The sequence below is a fragment of the Pongo abelii genome, chromosome 19, assembly GCF_028885655.2.
Source record: "Pongo abelii isolate AG06213 chromosome 19, NHGRI_mPonAbe1-v2.0_pri, whole genome shotgun sequence".
Taxonomy (NCBI): Eukaryota; Metazoa; Chordata; class Mammalia; order Primates; family Hominidae; genus Pongo; species Pongo abelii.
This window is the reverse complement of record NC_072004.2, coordinates 84866481-84884519: the sequence shown is the minus strand read 5'-3', so window position 1 is coordinate 84884519 and position 18039 is coordinate 84866481. Positions and strand designations below refer to the sequence as shown.

The following is an 18039-nucleotide window of genomic DNA, read 5'->3' as shown; positions in this document are numbered from 1 at the left end:
AACTTCCACATATGTGTGCATACATTAAAATTAGAAAAATTGGCCGGGCGCGGTGGCTCACGCCTGTAATCCCAGCACTTTGGGAGGCTGAGGCGGGGCGGATCACTAGGTCAGGAGATCAAGACCATCCTGGTTAACACGGTGAAACCCCGTCTCTACTAAAAATACAAAAAATTAGCTGGGCGTGGTGGCGGGCACCTGTAGTCCCAGCTACTCAGGAGGCTGAGGCAGGAGAATGGCGTGAACCCGGGAGGCAGAGCTTGCAGTGAGCTGAGATGGTGCCACTGCCCTCCAGCCTGGGTGGCAGAGCAAGACTCCGTCTCCAAAAAAAAAAATTAAAAAACATTTATTTCTCAAGATGTTCATTTTTAAAATATTTCTAAAAAGTTTCAGTGCTCTGATTCTTTGGAGAAAATTCTAGTAAGAGAAAAAATACACTGATGAAAGAAAAATCAAGCAATTGGATGATTTCTTTTTAATAAATTGAAAAAAATAAGCCTTCTAAACAGAAACTAGTTGATGGCAGGTCCATAGATCATACGTCTAAACCTGGGGTTATCACCGCAGCTGTACATAAAAATGACTTGAGAACATTTAAAAATATATTAGTATCTTGGCCCCTCCCCAGATCAGTTAAATCAGAGTCTATGAGGATGAGGCCTAGGGGATTGTGATTTTGAAAGCTCACTAGAGTTTTATAAATGAGCAGCCACAGTTGAGAACCATTGGATTAAACTGGTGATTCACAATGGTAGACTCAGCTTTCTCAAACTTTTCACACCAGCCTCATTATTACCAAAATTTCCTAAAGCACCCAGAATCTTGGGAAAAGGGGATAGGTGGGAGAAATGTAATAGGGAGAATAATTTGAAGAGACTTAGCTAGATAAGATCATTTCCCATTACCACCCCTCTTGAGAACTACTGTTCTGTACTACCCAAGATGCCTCATCCTATTTTTTTTTTTTTTTTTTTTTGAGATGGCGTCTCTCTCTTATCACCCAGGCTGGAGTGCAGTGGCACAATCTCAGCTCACTACAACCTCCACCTCCTGAGTTCAAGCAATTCTCCTGCATCAACCTCCCAAGTAGCTGGGACTACAGGTACCTGCCACCACACTTGGCTAATTTTTGTTATTTTTAGCAGAGATGGGTTTTCACCATGTTGGTCAGGCTGGTCTCGAACTCCTGACCTCAAGTGATCTGCCCACCTTGGCCTCCCAAAGTGCTGGAATTACAGGCATGAGCCACCACGCCCAGCCCCTCATCCCTTTTTTTGATGTGACCTTAAACATTTGAGGAAAGGCAATAAATAAATAAATAACCAACCAATCAACCACAAAAAACAAGTTTTTGAATCCAGAAAGCAAAATCATGAACCCATGTCAACCTGGCAGAGGTACTATCACATCCAGCACACTCCCTCAAGGAAAACAGACAGGAAGTAGCCTAGAAGATATATATTTTAAGAGGCATCCAACAACTATTGTACTAGTGCTCGAGGCTCCAGCCCCTCTCTAGTCATCCAGCCAAAAATGAAAACAAACAACTGCAGACCAGCCTCATATATCATCAGGGAAAAGTACCAGGAATGAGAAGGGGCCTAGGGCTAACAAAAGGTCCAAGAGCTCTTAGGTTCGCAAGCAACAGACAGTTGCTTTGTTTTATGTTTCTTCCACACTTCCTGATGAATGCTGTATTCACAGCTTTTTTTTTTTTTTTTTTTTTTTTTTTTTTTTTGAGACAAAGGTTTATTCTTGTTGCTAAGGCTGGAGTGCAATGGCTTGATCTTGGCTCACTGCAACCTCCACCTCCCGGGTTCAAGCGATTCTCCTACCTCAGCCTCCTGAGATTACAGCTGTCCACCACCACGCCCAGTTAATTTTTTGTATTTTTAGTAGAGTCAGCTTTTCACCATTTTGGCCAGGCTGGTCTTGAACTCCTAACCTCAGGTGATCCACTTGCCTCGGCCTCCCAAAGTACTGGGATTACAGGCGCGGGTGCCCTGCCTCACAGCACTTCTAAAAAGCATGGAGGCCAAGGAATGAAGCCATGAAGAAGATGTTCCTTCAGCTTCCTCAGTACCTCAAACAGCCTTCAGAGCCCCAGGCCCTTCCCCAGCAGTGAGTACTCAGAGCGGCTCCTCTCCGAGGATCACAGCTAGGCCTGCCACCATCTCCAAGCCCCCTTCCTCCCAATTCTCATCTACTTCTCCCAGATGGCCAAATACGCTAACCTGGCTCAGGGATGTGCTTCACTTCTGGCATCCTGCTTCCAGCATCAGTTGCCGTGATCATTACTATCAAGTCATGCTAGGCATCATGACCTCTATGCAAACAGAAATTACTGGACTGTCTAGAGAATACTTTCCCCTCTGTTGCTTTTCTTGACTGCCCTGGCAGTTTTCATGAAAATATAGTTTACCACATGAGTATAGCTCCCTCCCTCTTTCCACTCCAACTTTCTTTGGATTCCCTTCCCAGAACTTCAGCATTGTCTCTTATGGTGGGCAAGTTTCTCTACAGTTAGCAAGTACTCAGTAGCAACCAAGGTTCTACAAGACTTCTGGGGACCTAAGAAACACTCTCAAACTACCCACTATCTTCTCACCCAAAGTAATTCTTTGTCTCTACTTCCTATCCCCAGGCCTCTAGTGGGTCCTATCAGCTTTCTCTTTATGCTTTAATCAACATCAGATTGCTTAAAGCTCACATAAAGGAGTTTCTTGCTTTTGTGACATTGTGAATGATGTTCCTTCTGTTTGGAATACGTTTCCTTTCCTATTTCCCTTTTGTTTGGAAAATTCCTCTCATGATCTCAGCTCCAGATTTATCTCCTCCAGAAAAGCCTATCCTGAGGTCTTCCCTCTGAGTTCCTTAAATCGCCTATGCCCCTATCTCTATCACTGGACTTGCCACATTATACTATAATTATTCATTTATGAGACTTCTCTACTTGACTTTGGGTTCAGTGAGGGCAGGGAGTGTGATACGGTCATCTTTCCTTCTCCAGCAGAGAGGGCATACTCCACAAATGCTTTCGGAATGAATGTATGCATGATGGATTCAACCTCGATGGAAGAAATTCATGAGAACTCATCTTCTTCTTTCACACTGACACTTGGGAGGTGAGGCTCTCTTACCACTGTGAGGTAAAGTCAACAAACTCTGCAGAGAACTTGTCTGCTGGGAGTTGTGGCGATGGCTCCTCTACCACCTGTTTGAGCTGCTGAAATGGAGTTCCCCATGAATCATAGGGAAATCGAAGGATGGCCAACTCAATCTGGAGAAGAGAGGAAACAAGGAGACAAGAGTTTCAACAGGGCTGCTTTAGGGAATCACCCGTGTTTCATTCGTGGATAGCCAGAGGGAAACACAAGGCAAAGTTCAAGTATAAGTCGGGGGGGTGGGGCGGGGGGGCGAGAAATAAACTAATAATTTGTTCTCTAGCAATTTTCCCCAAATTCCTAGTGCTAGGGATTTTTAAATATTACTTACTAGACACAGCCACTTAAGCCTATCTAAAACGGGGCCCCTCACTAAAACCCACTGTGGCACTTCATAAAAACTGTAAGCCAACAGTATTAAACTTCAGGATGTAAAGCTACAAGGATTTCAAATGTTTGGTCTGAAAAGTAATTCCCAGCCTAAGACCTTTCCAGAGCCAAGCATCTACTGCCACCTGCAGGTCCCTTGGTGAAATGACAGGGAGAAAAAGCAACCTAGAACCAAATGACAGATCTTTTTTTGGACTTGAGAAAAGGCCACTTTGCATTACAGGATCATGTGCTTTCTGGGCAGGCAGGAGAAATAACTCAAGGGATTTATTCAGCTGCTGTGCCTGGGGAGGAGCCAGGACCACAGTGGATAATTCCAGACCTTGGTGATCCACTGAAAATGTATGACCACCAAAATTATGAAATTTACAATCACCAAAGTTATGAATAAGTTATGAATAAATCATATAACTTTAGGGCTGTGTCTAAGGAAATCATCATATTGGTTATCATGTATTGAGGATATACCTGACTGATATGGTTGGGCTGTGTCCCCAGCCAAATCTCATCTTGAATTGTAGTTCCCATAATTCCTACATGTTGTGGGAGGGACCCAGTGGGAGATAATTGAATCATGGGGGTGGTTCCCCCATACTATTCTATGGTTCTCATGGTAGTGAAAAGGTCTCACGAGATCTGATGGTTTTATGAAGCATCTCCCTTTTCGCTTGGCTCTCTCGTTCTCTCTTGTCTGCCACCATGTAAGATGTGCCTTTCACCTTCTGCCATGATTGTGAGGCCTCCCCAGCTGCATGGAACTGCGAGTCCATTAAACCTCTTTTTCTTTTAAATTACTCAGACTTGGGAATGCTTTTATCAGCAGTGTGAAAACGAACTAATACACTGACCTCATCAGACTTTGACTTCTACTTCTCCAATAAAAATATCCTGGGAAGCATGGCCTATGTCCTGGATAACACGGCCCTATCAGGGTTCAGGCACATTAGCATTCTTTGCACTGCTTAAGCTTCTTGCCTTGGCTTGAATAATTTAATTTTAAACTATAAGGAATCTAGTCAGATCCTCTCGTTTTACAGAGGAGGATAGGAAGATAGTCCATGTGACTGTAACAATTACTCAAAAAGGCATACAGCTCGTCAGAGGTGGAATCAAGAGAAAGATTGGTTTCCCCAATCCCATATCAGTGTTTTTATTATACCACAATACAAACAATTATTACTCAAAATCTCCTACCATCTCAGCAGGAGAGGGCGCCCCAAACCAGTATTTAGGGCATTTGTTTCTTGAACCCAACGTCCACCTTATTCTAGTTTCATTACCCACAACCTCATAGTTCGTGGTGATTGGCATACACTACCATTGTGATGCCCAGACTCCAAATGTCAGACTTCACACTGTATCCCTTCTGGTTGAGCTCTGGGTTTATTCTTTCAGGCTGGAAAGGAGACAGACAACTGAGAAACTGGGAAGACAATTGAGATAACATTCTTAGTTCAATAGTCTCTGGGGATGGGGGTAGCATCAGCTGCCAAGTGAGTTGTTATAAGCTGTTAACATGCCTCCGAGGCCAAGAAGACCCGGTTAACTACAACAAATATCAATGTCTCCGTGGAATTTCCCTACTTTTGTGTTTGTCTTTTCTTGGACACAGTAATGGATCAAGTTCCTTTCATAACAAATTTAAAATTTGCCTTAAGAAGAAACAGGGTATACGTTATAAAGCTACTTTGCCCATCTAGAATTATCCTTGCTTAAAACACGAACAGTCCAGAACTCAATAAAACAAGAGTCACTGGGCTACTGTCCCATGCTAATAGACCTGAGCAATTTTTAGCTAAACACAGACAGGAAGCTTTTCAATTCAAAGCACAAGTCCATTTCCAGATAGAATGTAGCGTCCGTTCCTTCAGTTAAAGGGGATTGCAAGGTCTCTGCTAATGACGGTGAATCTTCACAGCTGTGAGGTCCTCTCATGACTAATCTAACTGCCCTATTTACTATTTTGTCCTCAACAAACAAGGTAATACTCCGCTGCAATACAGTGTGGAAAACTGTGCAGGCTACATGTATTGTGTATATATTTTTTCAAATAACGTATCTCTTTCACTTGATTTTTTTAAAGTAATACATATATAACTATGTTTGTGCCCCACCAAAATCCACAGGTTAAAACCTAACCGCACATGTGGTAGTATCAGAAGGCAGGGCCTTTGGGGGGTGATTGAATCACGAAAGTGGAGCACTAATGAATAGGATTGGGGCCCTTATTTAAAAAGCCCTAGAGAGATCCCTCACCCCTTTCACCATATGAGGACTAAGCAGGAAGGTGCTATGTATGATCCTGAGAAACGTGAGCCCTCATTGGACACCAAATCTTCTGGTGCCTTCATCTTGGATTTCCTAGCCTCCAAAACTGTGAGAAATAAATTTCTGTTGTATGTATGCTGCCTGGCTTACATTATTTTGCCATAGCAGCCTGAACAAACTAAGACAATATAGGAAGCAAGTGAGTAAAGATTTCAGACACGAAATTTTGAAGAAAAACTAAGAGGCAGACTACTTCTGGAGTCTTAGGTACATTTCCATTTTCCCTCTGTGGCCATCCATTTCTTGTTTCCCAGCATGATTTGTCGGCAGTCACACTACCAGATGCCACCCTAGCTAATGTACTTACGGCCATGTATGGTTTGCAACCTGCATCAATTGTTTTAGCAACAGAGTCCACCAAGTAGCCACTGATTCCAAAATCGCACATCTTCACTTGACCGAGAGCATTAATGAGTACATTAGAAGGCTTGACGTCTGAAAGTGAAAACAACCAGGATGCCATCATTTCACCCTGCTTTCAAGGTTCATTTCTCTACCACCAGAGGGCCTAAAATCTCCATTTGTCCTTCATCTTCCTTTCCCCAAGTTGCCCAACACAGAAGTAACTGCCATCCCCGACCCACAGTTTTAAACAGCTTATTGCTTTCAACTTGATTTTTTATTTCATGTTTTGTCCATGCCTTGTTTTTTTTATTTCATGTTTTGTCCATGCCTTGTAGAATTGTGAATTTCTCCATACAAAGAACTGTTTTCTCCACTGATTCTATGATTTTCATTACCCTCATGCTTGTAGTAAGAGCCTAAAAAGTTATTACTGAATCAAATGCCCAATTCAAAATGATCTATTGATATTTAACATAAGAGTAATAAAATAAAGAACAAAAAGGCAGACCGTGACACAATGATACACCAAATATGACCAAAGCAACCTTCGTTTTTGTTTGCTTTGGTTTTTTCTTCAAGATAAGGTCTTACTCTGTCACTCGACCGGTATGCAGCGGTGTGATCATAGCTCACTGCAGCCTCAAACTCCTGGGCTCAAATCATCTTCCCGCCTCAGTCTCCTGAGTTGCCTGGACTACAGGTGAGCACCACCATGCCCAGCTAACTTTTTTCTTTTTTTTTTTTTTTTTTTTTTTGATAGACAGGATGTCTCTGTGTTGACCAGGCTGGTCTCGAACTCCTGGCCTCAAGCAATCCTCCCACCCCACCTCCCAAAGGACTGTGATTATAGGTGTGAGCCACCAAGCCTGGCCCAAAGCAACAAATTTTGATTGAAACCTCTGCAAGCGATGTGTCAGAGGTCACACAGTGTAAAGGATCATAAACCCAGGTATTCCAGACCACAGGGCAGGTTACTGAAGAAGCAGTATTACAGACCAGATTTTAAATGAATCCTTTTGACTAGAATGATTTAACCCACCCGCCCATATGCCCAAAAAATGGAACTACGATTATCTCTCAATAATAACATTTGAAATTACAGCTAATTTTGTCCCTTTGTGATACTTTTCACAACACCCATAAAATTGGAAGTAAAAGATTATTACAAAAGCTTTAAAAATTGTCCTTTATAATTTTCCCCTTAAGCTGGCAGATAGACAAATTTCATTTTATTATTTTTATACCTTACACATATTCTCTAATATGAATTACATATTTTATAACGATGAAAACCCCTTAATGTTAATTTCAAAGTTGTGAATAATCTACCGTCTTTTTCCTATCTGTATTCCTTCCTGTTTTCTTCTCCTCATCTTCCTTCATCCTATTTTTCCAATTTTTAATAATAACAACTAACAATAATAGGCACACTGTGGAAGGCATTTTACATTATTTCCAGGCTCAGAGAGTTTAAGAATTATCCAAACCACAAGGCCCTCTTACTTACCAATACATTCCATTATTCTTCCCAAAGACAGGGTTCAGGTTATCTCTTCCCAGAAGTTTCCCTGACTACAATCACTAAGGGATAGCACTTACTTACTTTACATTATCTATACTACTTCTATATTTGGTACTTGCATTTTTTTTTTTTTTGAGATGGAGTCTCACTGTGTCGCCCAGGCTGGAGTGCAGTGGTGAGATCTCGGCTCACTGCAACCTCCGCCTCCCAGGTTCAAGCGATTCACCTGCCTCAGCCTCCCAAGTAGCTGGGATTACAGACACCCACCACCACACCCAACTAATTTTTGTATTTTCAGTAGACACGGGGTTTCACCATGTTGGGCAGGCTGGTCTCAAATTCCTGACCTCAGGTGATCCGCCCTCCTCGGCCTCCCAAAGTGCTGGCATTATAGGCATGAACCACGGCACCCAGCTTGGTACTTTTATATTTCTAAGGTGGTTTTTTTTTTTTTTTTTTTTTGTATATTTATCTTACCTCCCTATAAGAATCCTGATGCATAATTTAATCAGAATATATTTTCTTCTCAGATACCTCTCAGGGGATCTATTACATTTTAAAAGTGATTTTAAAAGATGAATAAATGGATGAATGGGTGGATAGAAAATGAATGAATGGATGGATGGATGAATGGCTGGTTGAAGAGATAACAGGCCAATAAGAAGGAAGAAAAGGAAAGAGGAAGAGATAAATCATTACATCCTGCCTCCTGTTGTCTGAAAGGGCTCTACTTTATACCAGAGATTTTCACACTTTCATGTGCACAAGAATCACCTGGAAATCCTGTTAAAATGCAAATTCCATTCATTTGATCTTGAGACCCATGATTCTTTTCCAACAAGCACTCATGTGATGGCCAATACAAGATCGATTTTTATCGTATTCTCTAAAATTCTCAGTGATATAATCTCACAGCTCTGCTTGCTAACAAGTGTTTATATTCAATTTGGATGTAAGACAAAGATCACGTCGTCTTCTTATGTCCTCAGCCACGATAAGGAATACTACTTATATGGTTTGCTATCCAGTCTCAAAGGAAAGCCCCTCAGTTCTCTTGCCTGAGTCAATTCTACTTCCATCCATGGGGGATTGGGGGTAGGGAGGGACTCCAGGTGAAAGAAATGAACTTTATCAAAGGAACAGCCAAGGCAGCTCATGGATGCTTACCTCTGTGAATGACAGACAGCTTACTGTGTAAATGTTCTAATGCTTTTACAATCTGCAAGAGAAACACACGATAGATTTATTTATCATATTGCTGGAAAGAAATTGAATGTTAAGTATATCAAGGTTTATTATCCTTGGCTTTAGGTTACCAGTGAGATATTTTCTCAAATAGTGGTGGTCCTATCTAGGAAAATACATAGGAAGTTACACAAATTGGACTCCATCCACCAGAGAGGACTGTATCTTATATCAGAGAGGATGTCTCCCTCATCTATCTTGTTCATTTGCCCTCCTTCTTTTTCTCTCCACCCTCCTGAGCCTGAATAGCCATGAAGGTAGAAGACCTTCTTTCTATTTATTTTCCTTCTGCTTTCTTCTATGCCTACTAGTCTTAAGAGAACATTTTAAAAATCCATAAATGAAAATCAAAATAAACTAATGTCAGAATACAGACACCAGGAATGTGGTCACAGCTGATGAATGCAGCACTTAGAGTCATTTAACCTAGAGTCCGCCAAACGAAAGCAGTGCTAAAATCTTCTACACAGTGCTCAGAAAGGAAAGCATGTATTTATCCATCCACCGATAAACGTCAACAGACATGTACGAATAGTAGCTGTGTCCCAGGTAGTATTTCTTCATACTGAGGTCCAAAGACACATAGGGACTTTATTTCTCACATTATCCTTGCAGTAGGGATCAAAATGTACTCACAGAAACTGCTATTTTCCCTAAGATGTCCTCTGGAATTGTCTGGCCTTTATCAATAACTTGTTTGTAGAATTTATCTAGTGATGTATCCATGAGCTCCATGCAGATCCACACATCACCCTGGAGACCAATTGTTTCAGGAATTGTTTAAAAGGATGAAAAAGGGAGAAAGAAAAATAAAAAAAAAAAACAGTAAGCCCTGTCCTGAAGAATTAACTATTTCTTTCTTGAATTTTGGGGGGAAATACATTGTTTTCTGTCAAGATCATAAAGGAATTTACAAATAAGCAAGGTTATCTACAAAGAGCAAACCAGTAGGTAGCCGAGCAGAACCTGCATGTGCTCTCCTACCCCTTAATGAAAAATGGAATCTAATTACTAACAGACATAAGCAATACAACAACAAAAGGCCCAGAAATCCAGGCCTTTACTGATACCATTGTCTAGGAGTTAGGTCTAGATGCCTCCTCCATGTCGGATCTCTCACACTAAACACCAGCAATAGTCAGTCAAAAAGCTGGTTTTAATGAGGTGAAGCCTCATAATCCATATAATGCTAAAGTGGAAAACAGAGGTAGAGAAAAGAGATCAAAGTAAGTCTATATGGTACACAAGTAGGCTAGATGAAGCTCCTAAAGCAGTCAAAAGACCAGAATATTTCAAATTATAAGAGATCTAAGCAAATCAGTCTATAGGCGATATAGAAAGTTCTGCCAAGATAAACAAAACAAAAAAAAAAGGAGAAGAGAAATTCCACATCTTAAAAAGGCTAACCACATTTGAAAATACCATAATTTCAATCCAACCTTGCTCCAGGGCATGTCATCATTGCACACACGTAAACCCCCATATACAAGATGTGTCAAACAAGAAAGAGCTCCATGATTGTGATGGCATTTATGTGATCAAAGAAACTTCTTTTTAAGTTATTGTTCTTCTTGGACTTTGAATTGAAGGGTCACCTACCTCCCGAAACAGTGCACCATAAAAGGTGACAGTGAATGGACAGTCCACCGTCCTCATGGAAATATCCAAATCCATCAGTAGCCGTTTCTGTTCCTGGCTATTTACTGTAGCTCGGATCCGCTGAATGGAAATGCACGGAAAATTTATGGTTACTACTCTGAGGATGAGGCAGGCAGGGACCTGAAGGAGTCCCATCGTGAAAATAGTACAGTTCATAACACAACTTCTGGCAACAACATTGTGAATATCCAGCCTAAGTGATTAGCTATTTGTAACACATGAAAATAAGGAAGGCTGTTACTCATTTGATTTCCTGAATGGTCCTGGTAAGAAACAAATTGATAGTATGCTTTGGAGAGTGACAAAATGTTTTGGAATGTATTTCCAAGTTAGAAAAACAATCTGGTTTACTGTATTATGTCTGTTCAGTGCAAAGAGGACACAATATTAACGACTTTGCTGCTTATCCGGGGTCCCAAGAAAATAAAAAGCCAAAAGCTCTTCTTTGGGAACATGTAAGAGTATTTGGAGGGAACAGTAACTGTAAGAGAATTGGTACAGCTATACGAAATAGAAGGAATTAGAGAAATAGAGAAACTGTTCATTCCTATCCCAGTAGTTCTGAGGGAAGAAAAATCTGTCACACTACGAAATGTAGCCTTACAGAAACATGATTATGTCATTAAATGATAGGAAAGATACAATATCACTAGGACTTCACATTTTGCCTACTTAGCAAGTCAGCAGAAGAACAGACTGAAAAATCTACAAGATAAAAGTATTCCCATTCTTGAAAAGCAAAAGGATCCAAGTCACCTGATTATTCCTAACAATAGCCCCAATCTATTAACTCAGCTAGAGATGTTAATTCTTTATGATCCTCCGAACATCTACTCAATAATATGAAATGATTTTAAATTTCCTTTCATAGCTCAAAAACTATGCAAATTTACTCTAGATATATTTTACCCTCCTTTTTCCACAAATGGAGACAATTTTCTCTCCCAATTCTGGTTTCTTGATTTTCAGAGGCAATTCTTTAAAAGCAACAAAATATAGAATAAAAGAGATTTATGAGTCATAACAGCCAAATGCAATACGGAAACTTTCATTGGGATGCTGATTTGAAAATCCAACAGGACAAAACAAACACACACACTTTGAGATGATCAAGGAAATTTTCATTTGGACTCCGGATTAGATGAAGGAAGTATCATTATTATTATTATTATTATTTGAGACGGAGTCTCGCTCTGTCATCCAGGCCGGAGGGCAGTGGCAGGATCTCGGCTCACCACAACCTCCACCTCCCGGGTTCAAGTGATTCTCCTGCCTCAGCCTCCCAAGTAGCTGGGACTACAGGTGGGTGCCACCATGCCCAGCTAATTTTTTGTATTTTTAGTAGAGACGGGGTTTCACTATGTTGGCCAGACTGGTCTCGAACTCCTGACCTCATGATCCACCCACCTTGGCCTCCCAAAGTTCTAGGATTACAGGCGTTAGCCACCACGCCTGGCCCACTAATTATTTTTAAGTGTGATGATGACATGGTAGTTTTTTAAAAATTAAAAATGGTAGAAGAATGGGTGGAAGGAGAGTTAAGGGTTAAAAAAAACAAATAAAAAGTAGATACAACTCACACCAAGGAAGCCTTTTCCATACCTTTGGAGGAAAATACTGTTCCCTGCAAATAATCTTTTCTGTTTCACCCTACGGAACATGGTTTTGCTTCTATTAAATGGGCTGGTTGACAATTGAGATGGACAAATGTATACACAGCAGATATAAAACATTTGGGAGAATGTCAACTCTACCTTCACTGCCATGATCTGCCCGCTGGGCACGTGCCGCATCTTCTCCACCACCCCGTACGCACCTCGTCCCAGTTCCATTATAGGCTCCAGGTCATCTGCCTTCACCTCAAAGTTCTGCAAGAGAGAAAAGGAATAATGCAATGGGAAAGAGAAAAATAAACAGAACAGAGAGTACATTATCCTCTATGTCATTTCTCTCAATGTTCTAAGGATTATTTCCGGGCCAGAAGATTTTCTAGCACATCAAAGCAGCCTCTGAAAGCAAGAAGCTACAAGAAGGGCCAAGAGATGTCTAGGAGCTCCCACGGTAGCCCACCTGCTTGTCCCAGGCAACACAGAAACCCAACTTGGACTCAGCTTGCCAATGTCTCAATTGAAGCTATTTCACTGAAGTTCTTTAGCCATGACCCTTTATTGTGTCTGTAACCCACTATTGACTGATGGCAACTAGATTATGCGTGAGCTTTGAGAAATGCCCTCTCAAGAGAACCATCTACTCTATTCAAATACCTTCCATCAAAACCACAATAGCCTGATTTCAACTCAACATTTTCTCAAAATAGCAAAAACTTTGCATACCACTTCCCTTTAAATGCAAACTTTTTTTGACTCATCCCCTGACAGCATGCTAGGGAAAATAAATTTTTCAGTCAGAAAGTATACATATAAAATGGCCAACGTTTAGGTGGCAGACATGATTTTTTCTTACCTGATTTCCAATAGAAATGCAAGCCTTGGAGTCTAAATCTCGAGGTGGTCTAAGAAAGATAAGGGGGAAAAGAAGAAACATAAGCTATTGAGTCAATTATGTCCTTCCCACATCACACACCACTGAGGATATTTTTTCCTTAAGAAGAAAGTGGAAGTTCATGAGTAAACTAAAGCAGCCTATGAGTGTGAATAAGAGGGGATTTGAAATAAATTACATTTGGGTTTAAATTACTTAATCTCTTTGGGGATTTCTTCTTTAACATGGGGATATTAATATACCTACATTGTGAAGCAGGAGTGAGTATTAAATGAGATAATACAAGTAAAATGCTCAGCTGAATGTTTGGCATACAGTAAATATCTAATTCGTATGAGCCATACATGCGCAATTATACAGATTAGGGTGCCCAACTCGCAAGCCACGGACTAATACCAGTCAGCAGGAGATGAGTGGTGGGTGAAGGAGAGAAGCTTCACCTGTACTTACAGTAGCTCCCCATCGCTCATATTACCACCTGAGCTCCATCTCCTGTCAGATCAGCAGTGGCATTAGATTCTCATAGGAGCACAAACCCTACTGTGAACTGTGTATACAAGGAATATAGGTTGCGCACTCCTTATGAGAATCTAATGCCTGATGATCTGTCACTGTCTCCCATCACCCCCAGATGGGACCATCTAGTTGCAGGATAACAAGCTCAAGGCTCCCATTGATTCTACATTATGGTGAGTTGTATAATTATTTCATGATGTATTACAATGTAATAATAATAGAAATAAAGTGCACAATAAATGTAATGTGCTTGAATCACCCCGAAATCATCCCCCCACCCAGTTCATGGAAAAACTGTCTTTCAAAAAACCAGTCCCTGGTGCCAAAAAGGCTGGGGACCGCTGATATAGGTCATTGTGCTACAGCAGTAAGCCTCAAGCTTATTCTTTCACCCAAGAGCACCAATATATGTAATTATTTCACCACATGTCTCACAATTGTTTCAAGAAACAAATAGTAATGGCATATATTCTGTTAACTCACAAAATTCATACAACGTAAGAATTTCAAGTCTCGTCCCTTCTTTTATAGATGGACAGAAGGTCCAGAGAAGTAAAGTGGCTCCTCCCAGCCCACAGCTGCCCCAGGTCTCCTGATTTCCAGTTCTGCATCCTCTCTACTCTACCAGGCTGTCTTATCAAGCCCAGCAACATTTCTTCTGTGCACAGCACATATACAATTCTGGGGTCCTCTTAGGAGCCAGAGGTTTGCTGATTTTGTTTCTATAGTCACTTCCTGAGTATTTATTTCTACTATTTCAATGATCTCTCAGGTGATATCAATCTACTTAAGAGAAAAATGTTTGGCTCTGGCTGTGCACACAACTAGGAGCTGAGAAAGGCATTTTCCTGAAAGAAATGTACCAACAGTAGTACGACAAACATAGCAAATGCTGGCCGGGCACGGTGGCTCACAGCTGTAATCCCAGCACTTTGGGAGGCTGAGGCAGGCGGATCACCTGAGGTCAGGAGTTCGAGACCAGCCTGGCCAACGTGGTGAAACCCCATCTCTACTAAAAACACAAAAATTAGCTGGGCATTGTGGCACATGTCTGTAATCCCAGCTACTTGGTAGGCTGAGGCAGGAGAATCACTTGAACCTGGGAGGCGGAGGTTGCAGTGAGCCGAGATTGTGCCATTACACTCCAGCCTGGGTGACAGAGTGAGACTCTGTATTTAAAAAAAAAGAAAAAAAAAAAGCAAATGCCGAGAAACAAATTGTTAATGTGATCAAACAAAAAGAACAACTAGAGGCTAAAGATGAAAGAATCCTGGTGCTGCCAGAAAAGAGGGAAAGAGGGTGAACAGACAGGTAAAGATTCATGTCTGTCTGGAAGCACATTCCATGCCAGAAAAAGGCAAAGGAAAATGGAAAGAAAGAGGACAAGGGAAAGACGAAAGGGAGAGAGAAAAGAAACCTTTGCCAATGGGGATTTTTTCTAACTCTCAGGTATTATGATTCTAACCCTTTTGCTGAAATTGAATACATAAATGAAATTAAAAAGTAGGAATATGGGCGGGGGCACGGTGGCTCACGCCTGTAATCCCAGCACTTTGGGAGGCCGAGGTGGGCGGATCACCTGAGGTCAGGAGTTCGAAACCAGCCTGGCCAACATGGTGAAACCTCATCTCTACTAAAAATACAAAAATTAGCCGGGCGTGGTGGCGACACCTGTAATCCCAGCTACTCGAGAGGCTGAGGCAGGAGAATTGCTTGAACCCAGGAGGCAGAGGTTGAAGTGAGCCAAGATGGTGCCACTGCACTCCAGCCTGGGTGACGAGAGCGAGAGTCAGTCTCAAAAGACAAAACAAAACAAAACAAAACAAAAAAAAAGAGGAATACAAATACAGATATAAACATGACTCTAAGATATTAATGCGAGCCTTCTCTCACCTCAAAATCCTTTTGGAATACATAGAATACTTAAAGTTTTTTATACTAACTTAAAACTGGGGACTGAGAGGGAAAGAGAGAAAAAAACGATACAAAACAAAACACACACACATGCCCCACAAACAGCAGTGATGTGTTTATATATCTTGTGTTTCTGAGCAGGGAATTTTTCTTCAGAAAAGGTTTCTGGAAGAATCAAATTTCTAAAACTCTAATTCCTCTTTCTCAAGATTTCCAAAGCTATTTTTCCTCAGTTGTCAAAATTTGCTTGTACTAATTTGTAATGGCACTTTGAAATAAAGGCAAATATGACTTGAAACATGTGACTAATATAAACAACAAAAATCCTTTGCAATTATTCAACACCCTGATTTTTTTTTTTTTTTTTTTTTTAAAGACAGAGTCTCACCCTGTCGCCCAGGCGGGAGTGCAGTGGCACGATCTTGGCTCACTGCAACCTCTGCCTACTGGGTTCAAGCAATTCTCCTGCCTCAGCCTCCCAAGCAGCTGGGATTACAGGCACCAAACCCAGCTAATCGTTGTACTTGTAGCAGAGACAGGGTTTTGCCATGTTGGCCAGGCTGGTCTCAAACTCCTGACCTCAAGTGATCCGCTTGCCACAGCCTCCCAAAGTGCTGGAGTTACAGGCGTCACCCACCACCCTGACTTTTTAAAAATATGAAGAAACAGAAAGGTCACTAATTATATGGGGCTGCGACTGTTTTTTTGCCATCCAATGAGGTTATCGAAAAACGAGTTCTTCCAAGTCTAATATTCTTATGTTTTATATATATACCAGGGCTCAGCAAATTACAGCCTGTGGTCCAGCTAAGAATGACTTTTCCAAATTTAAATGCTTGTAAAAAAAAAAAACGAAAAATAAACAATGGCATCCTCTGTGGCCTATGTAGCCTAAAATATTTACTATCTGGCCTTTTACAAAGAAAGTTTGCTGACCTTGGCTCTATACTAACTTTGCCTTACCCCTGGACCTAATAGAAGGGTCTGGTGCCATTTTCCAGGTTAAGAAAAATGAAACCCAGAAAAGCTGGGTGATTTTCTGAAGCCACACGGTCATCAACAGAGCTGAAAATAAAACTCAAGTCACCTGAATCTCAGCCTTGATTTAAGGAGGACAAAGAGGAAGAAGAGAAGGAAATATAAAAAACTGGGCTAAGAGCTTTTTACCTGCTCTCGTGATTCCCATCGAGGCAGATTGAATACAGGGAACTTGCTCCAATACCCAGGCCTCCTCTAATGAAAATAATCAATTGGCCTGTGCCACAGGCCCTTGGGCTCATCAAGTGGGCCAAAAATATCAAATGATGGGGCCAAGACTGACAAATCAGATTGGATTAGTTGACACTGTGTTCTCTCCAGGGCTGGGCATATTAGTTTGCCAGGGGCATTGCGATTCTGCAGGAAGTTTATACTGTGGGTGGATGTTCTCTGTCACTTTTTCAATATTTTAGTCCTCTGGGGAAAGAACCCAGCTTATTACAAAAATTCTTCCCCTGGAAGACCAAAGGTCTTCCAAAGGTCACCTAGTATTCATTTTTTTATATGAACAACCAGCTTTGGTTTAGTACGATAATTATTCATTTATAATTTTACATGAGGAATCAGTTCACTGGTTACTATCGCAATTATTATTCATTTATTCAGAAATATTTATTAAGCACCTATTTGGGCAAGAGACTGTGTGAGACCATTTACATAAAACAGCTTCCTTAATTTTTACAACTCTCAGAGGTGTTATTACCTCTATTGAAATAGAATAGGGTATGAATTGAAATCAAGGTAATAATACCTCATTAATACCTCTTTCAACAATTAATATTGAAAGTGACTAAATAATTTAAGAACACTCAGGCCGGGTGCAGTGGCTCATGCCTGTAATCCCAGCACTTTGGGAGGCTGAGGCGGGTGGATCACGACATCAGGGGTTCGAGACCAGCCTGGCCAACATAGTGAAACCCTGTCTCTACTAAAAATACAAACTTAGCTGGGCATGGTGGCGGGCGCCTGTAGTCCCAGCTACTTGGGAGGCTGAGGCAGGAGAATCACTTGAACCCAAGAGGCAGAGGTTGTGGTGAGCCAAGATCACACCACCACACTCCAGCCTGGGCAACACAGTGAGACTCTGTCTCAAAAAAAAAAACAAAAAACAAAAACACTTGGAGAGACGATGAGATTAGAACCCAGAGCTGCACCATGATGGCTTCTCATGCACAGTATGCTGTAAAGGATATTACCTCTCATTTCACTAGCCATAAACTGTTTGCTCACAGCCTCTACCAGTCTGATGTGTGGCTAAGAGTACATAATTGAGAGTCAGAGATTCCTGAGCTTATATGCCAGTTCTTCCACTGAGAAGCTGTGTGATAATACTAACTTGGAGTTACCTTTCATCGAGCAATTGCGATGCACCAGGCACTACACTAGACACTCATATGGATTATGACATCTAATCCT

The 18039-nt window shown here is 41.2% G+C and overlaps 1 protein-coding gene across 2 annotated transcripts in view; it reads right to left on the bottom strand.

The window, feature by feature from the left end:
* Positions 1-18039, bottom strand: part of MAP2K6 (mitogen-activated protein kinase kinase 6) — a 138736-nt gene that overhangs the window by 24086 nt on the left and 96611 nt on the right. For both annotated transcript variants that reach the window (XM_002827761.6, XM_009251982.4), the window contains exons 3-10: positions 13117-13165; positions 12408-12521; positions 10594-10713; positions 9631-9747; positions 8917-8968; positions 6190-6317; positions 4873-4950; positions 3141-3280 (exon numbers count right to left, since the gene is read on the bottom strand). In XM_002827761.6, the coding sequence (XP_002827807.1) occupies positions 3141-3280; positions 4873-4950; positions 6190-6317; positions 8917-8968; positions 9631-9747; positions 10594-10713; positions 12408-12521; positions 13117-13165 (798 nt within the window). The remainder of the gene's footprint in view (positions 1-3140; positions 3281-4872; positions 4951-6189; positions 6318-8916; positions 8969-9630; positions 9748-10593; positions 10714-12407; positions 12522-13116; positions 13166-18039) is intronic.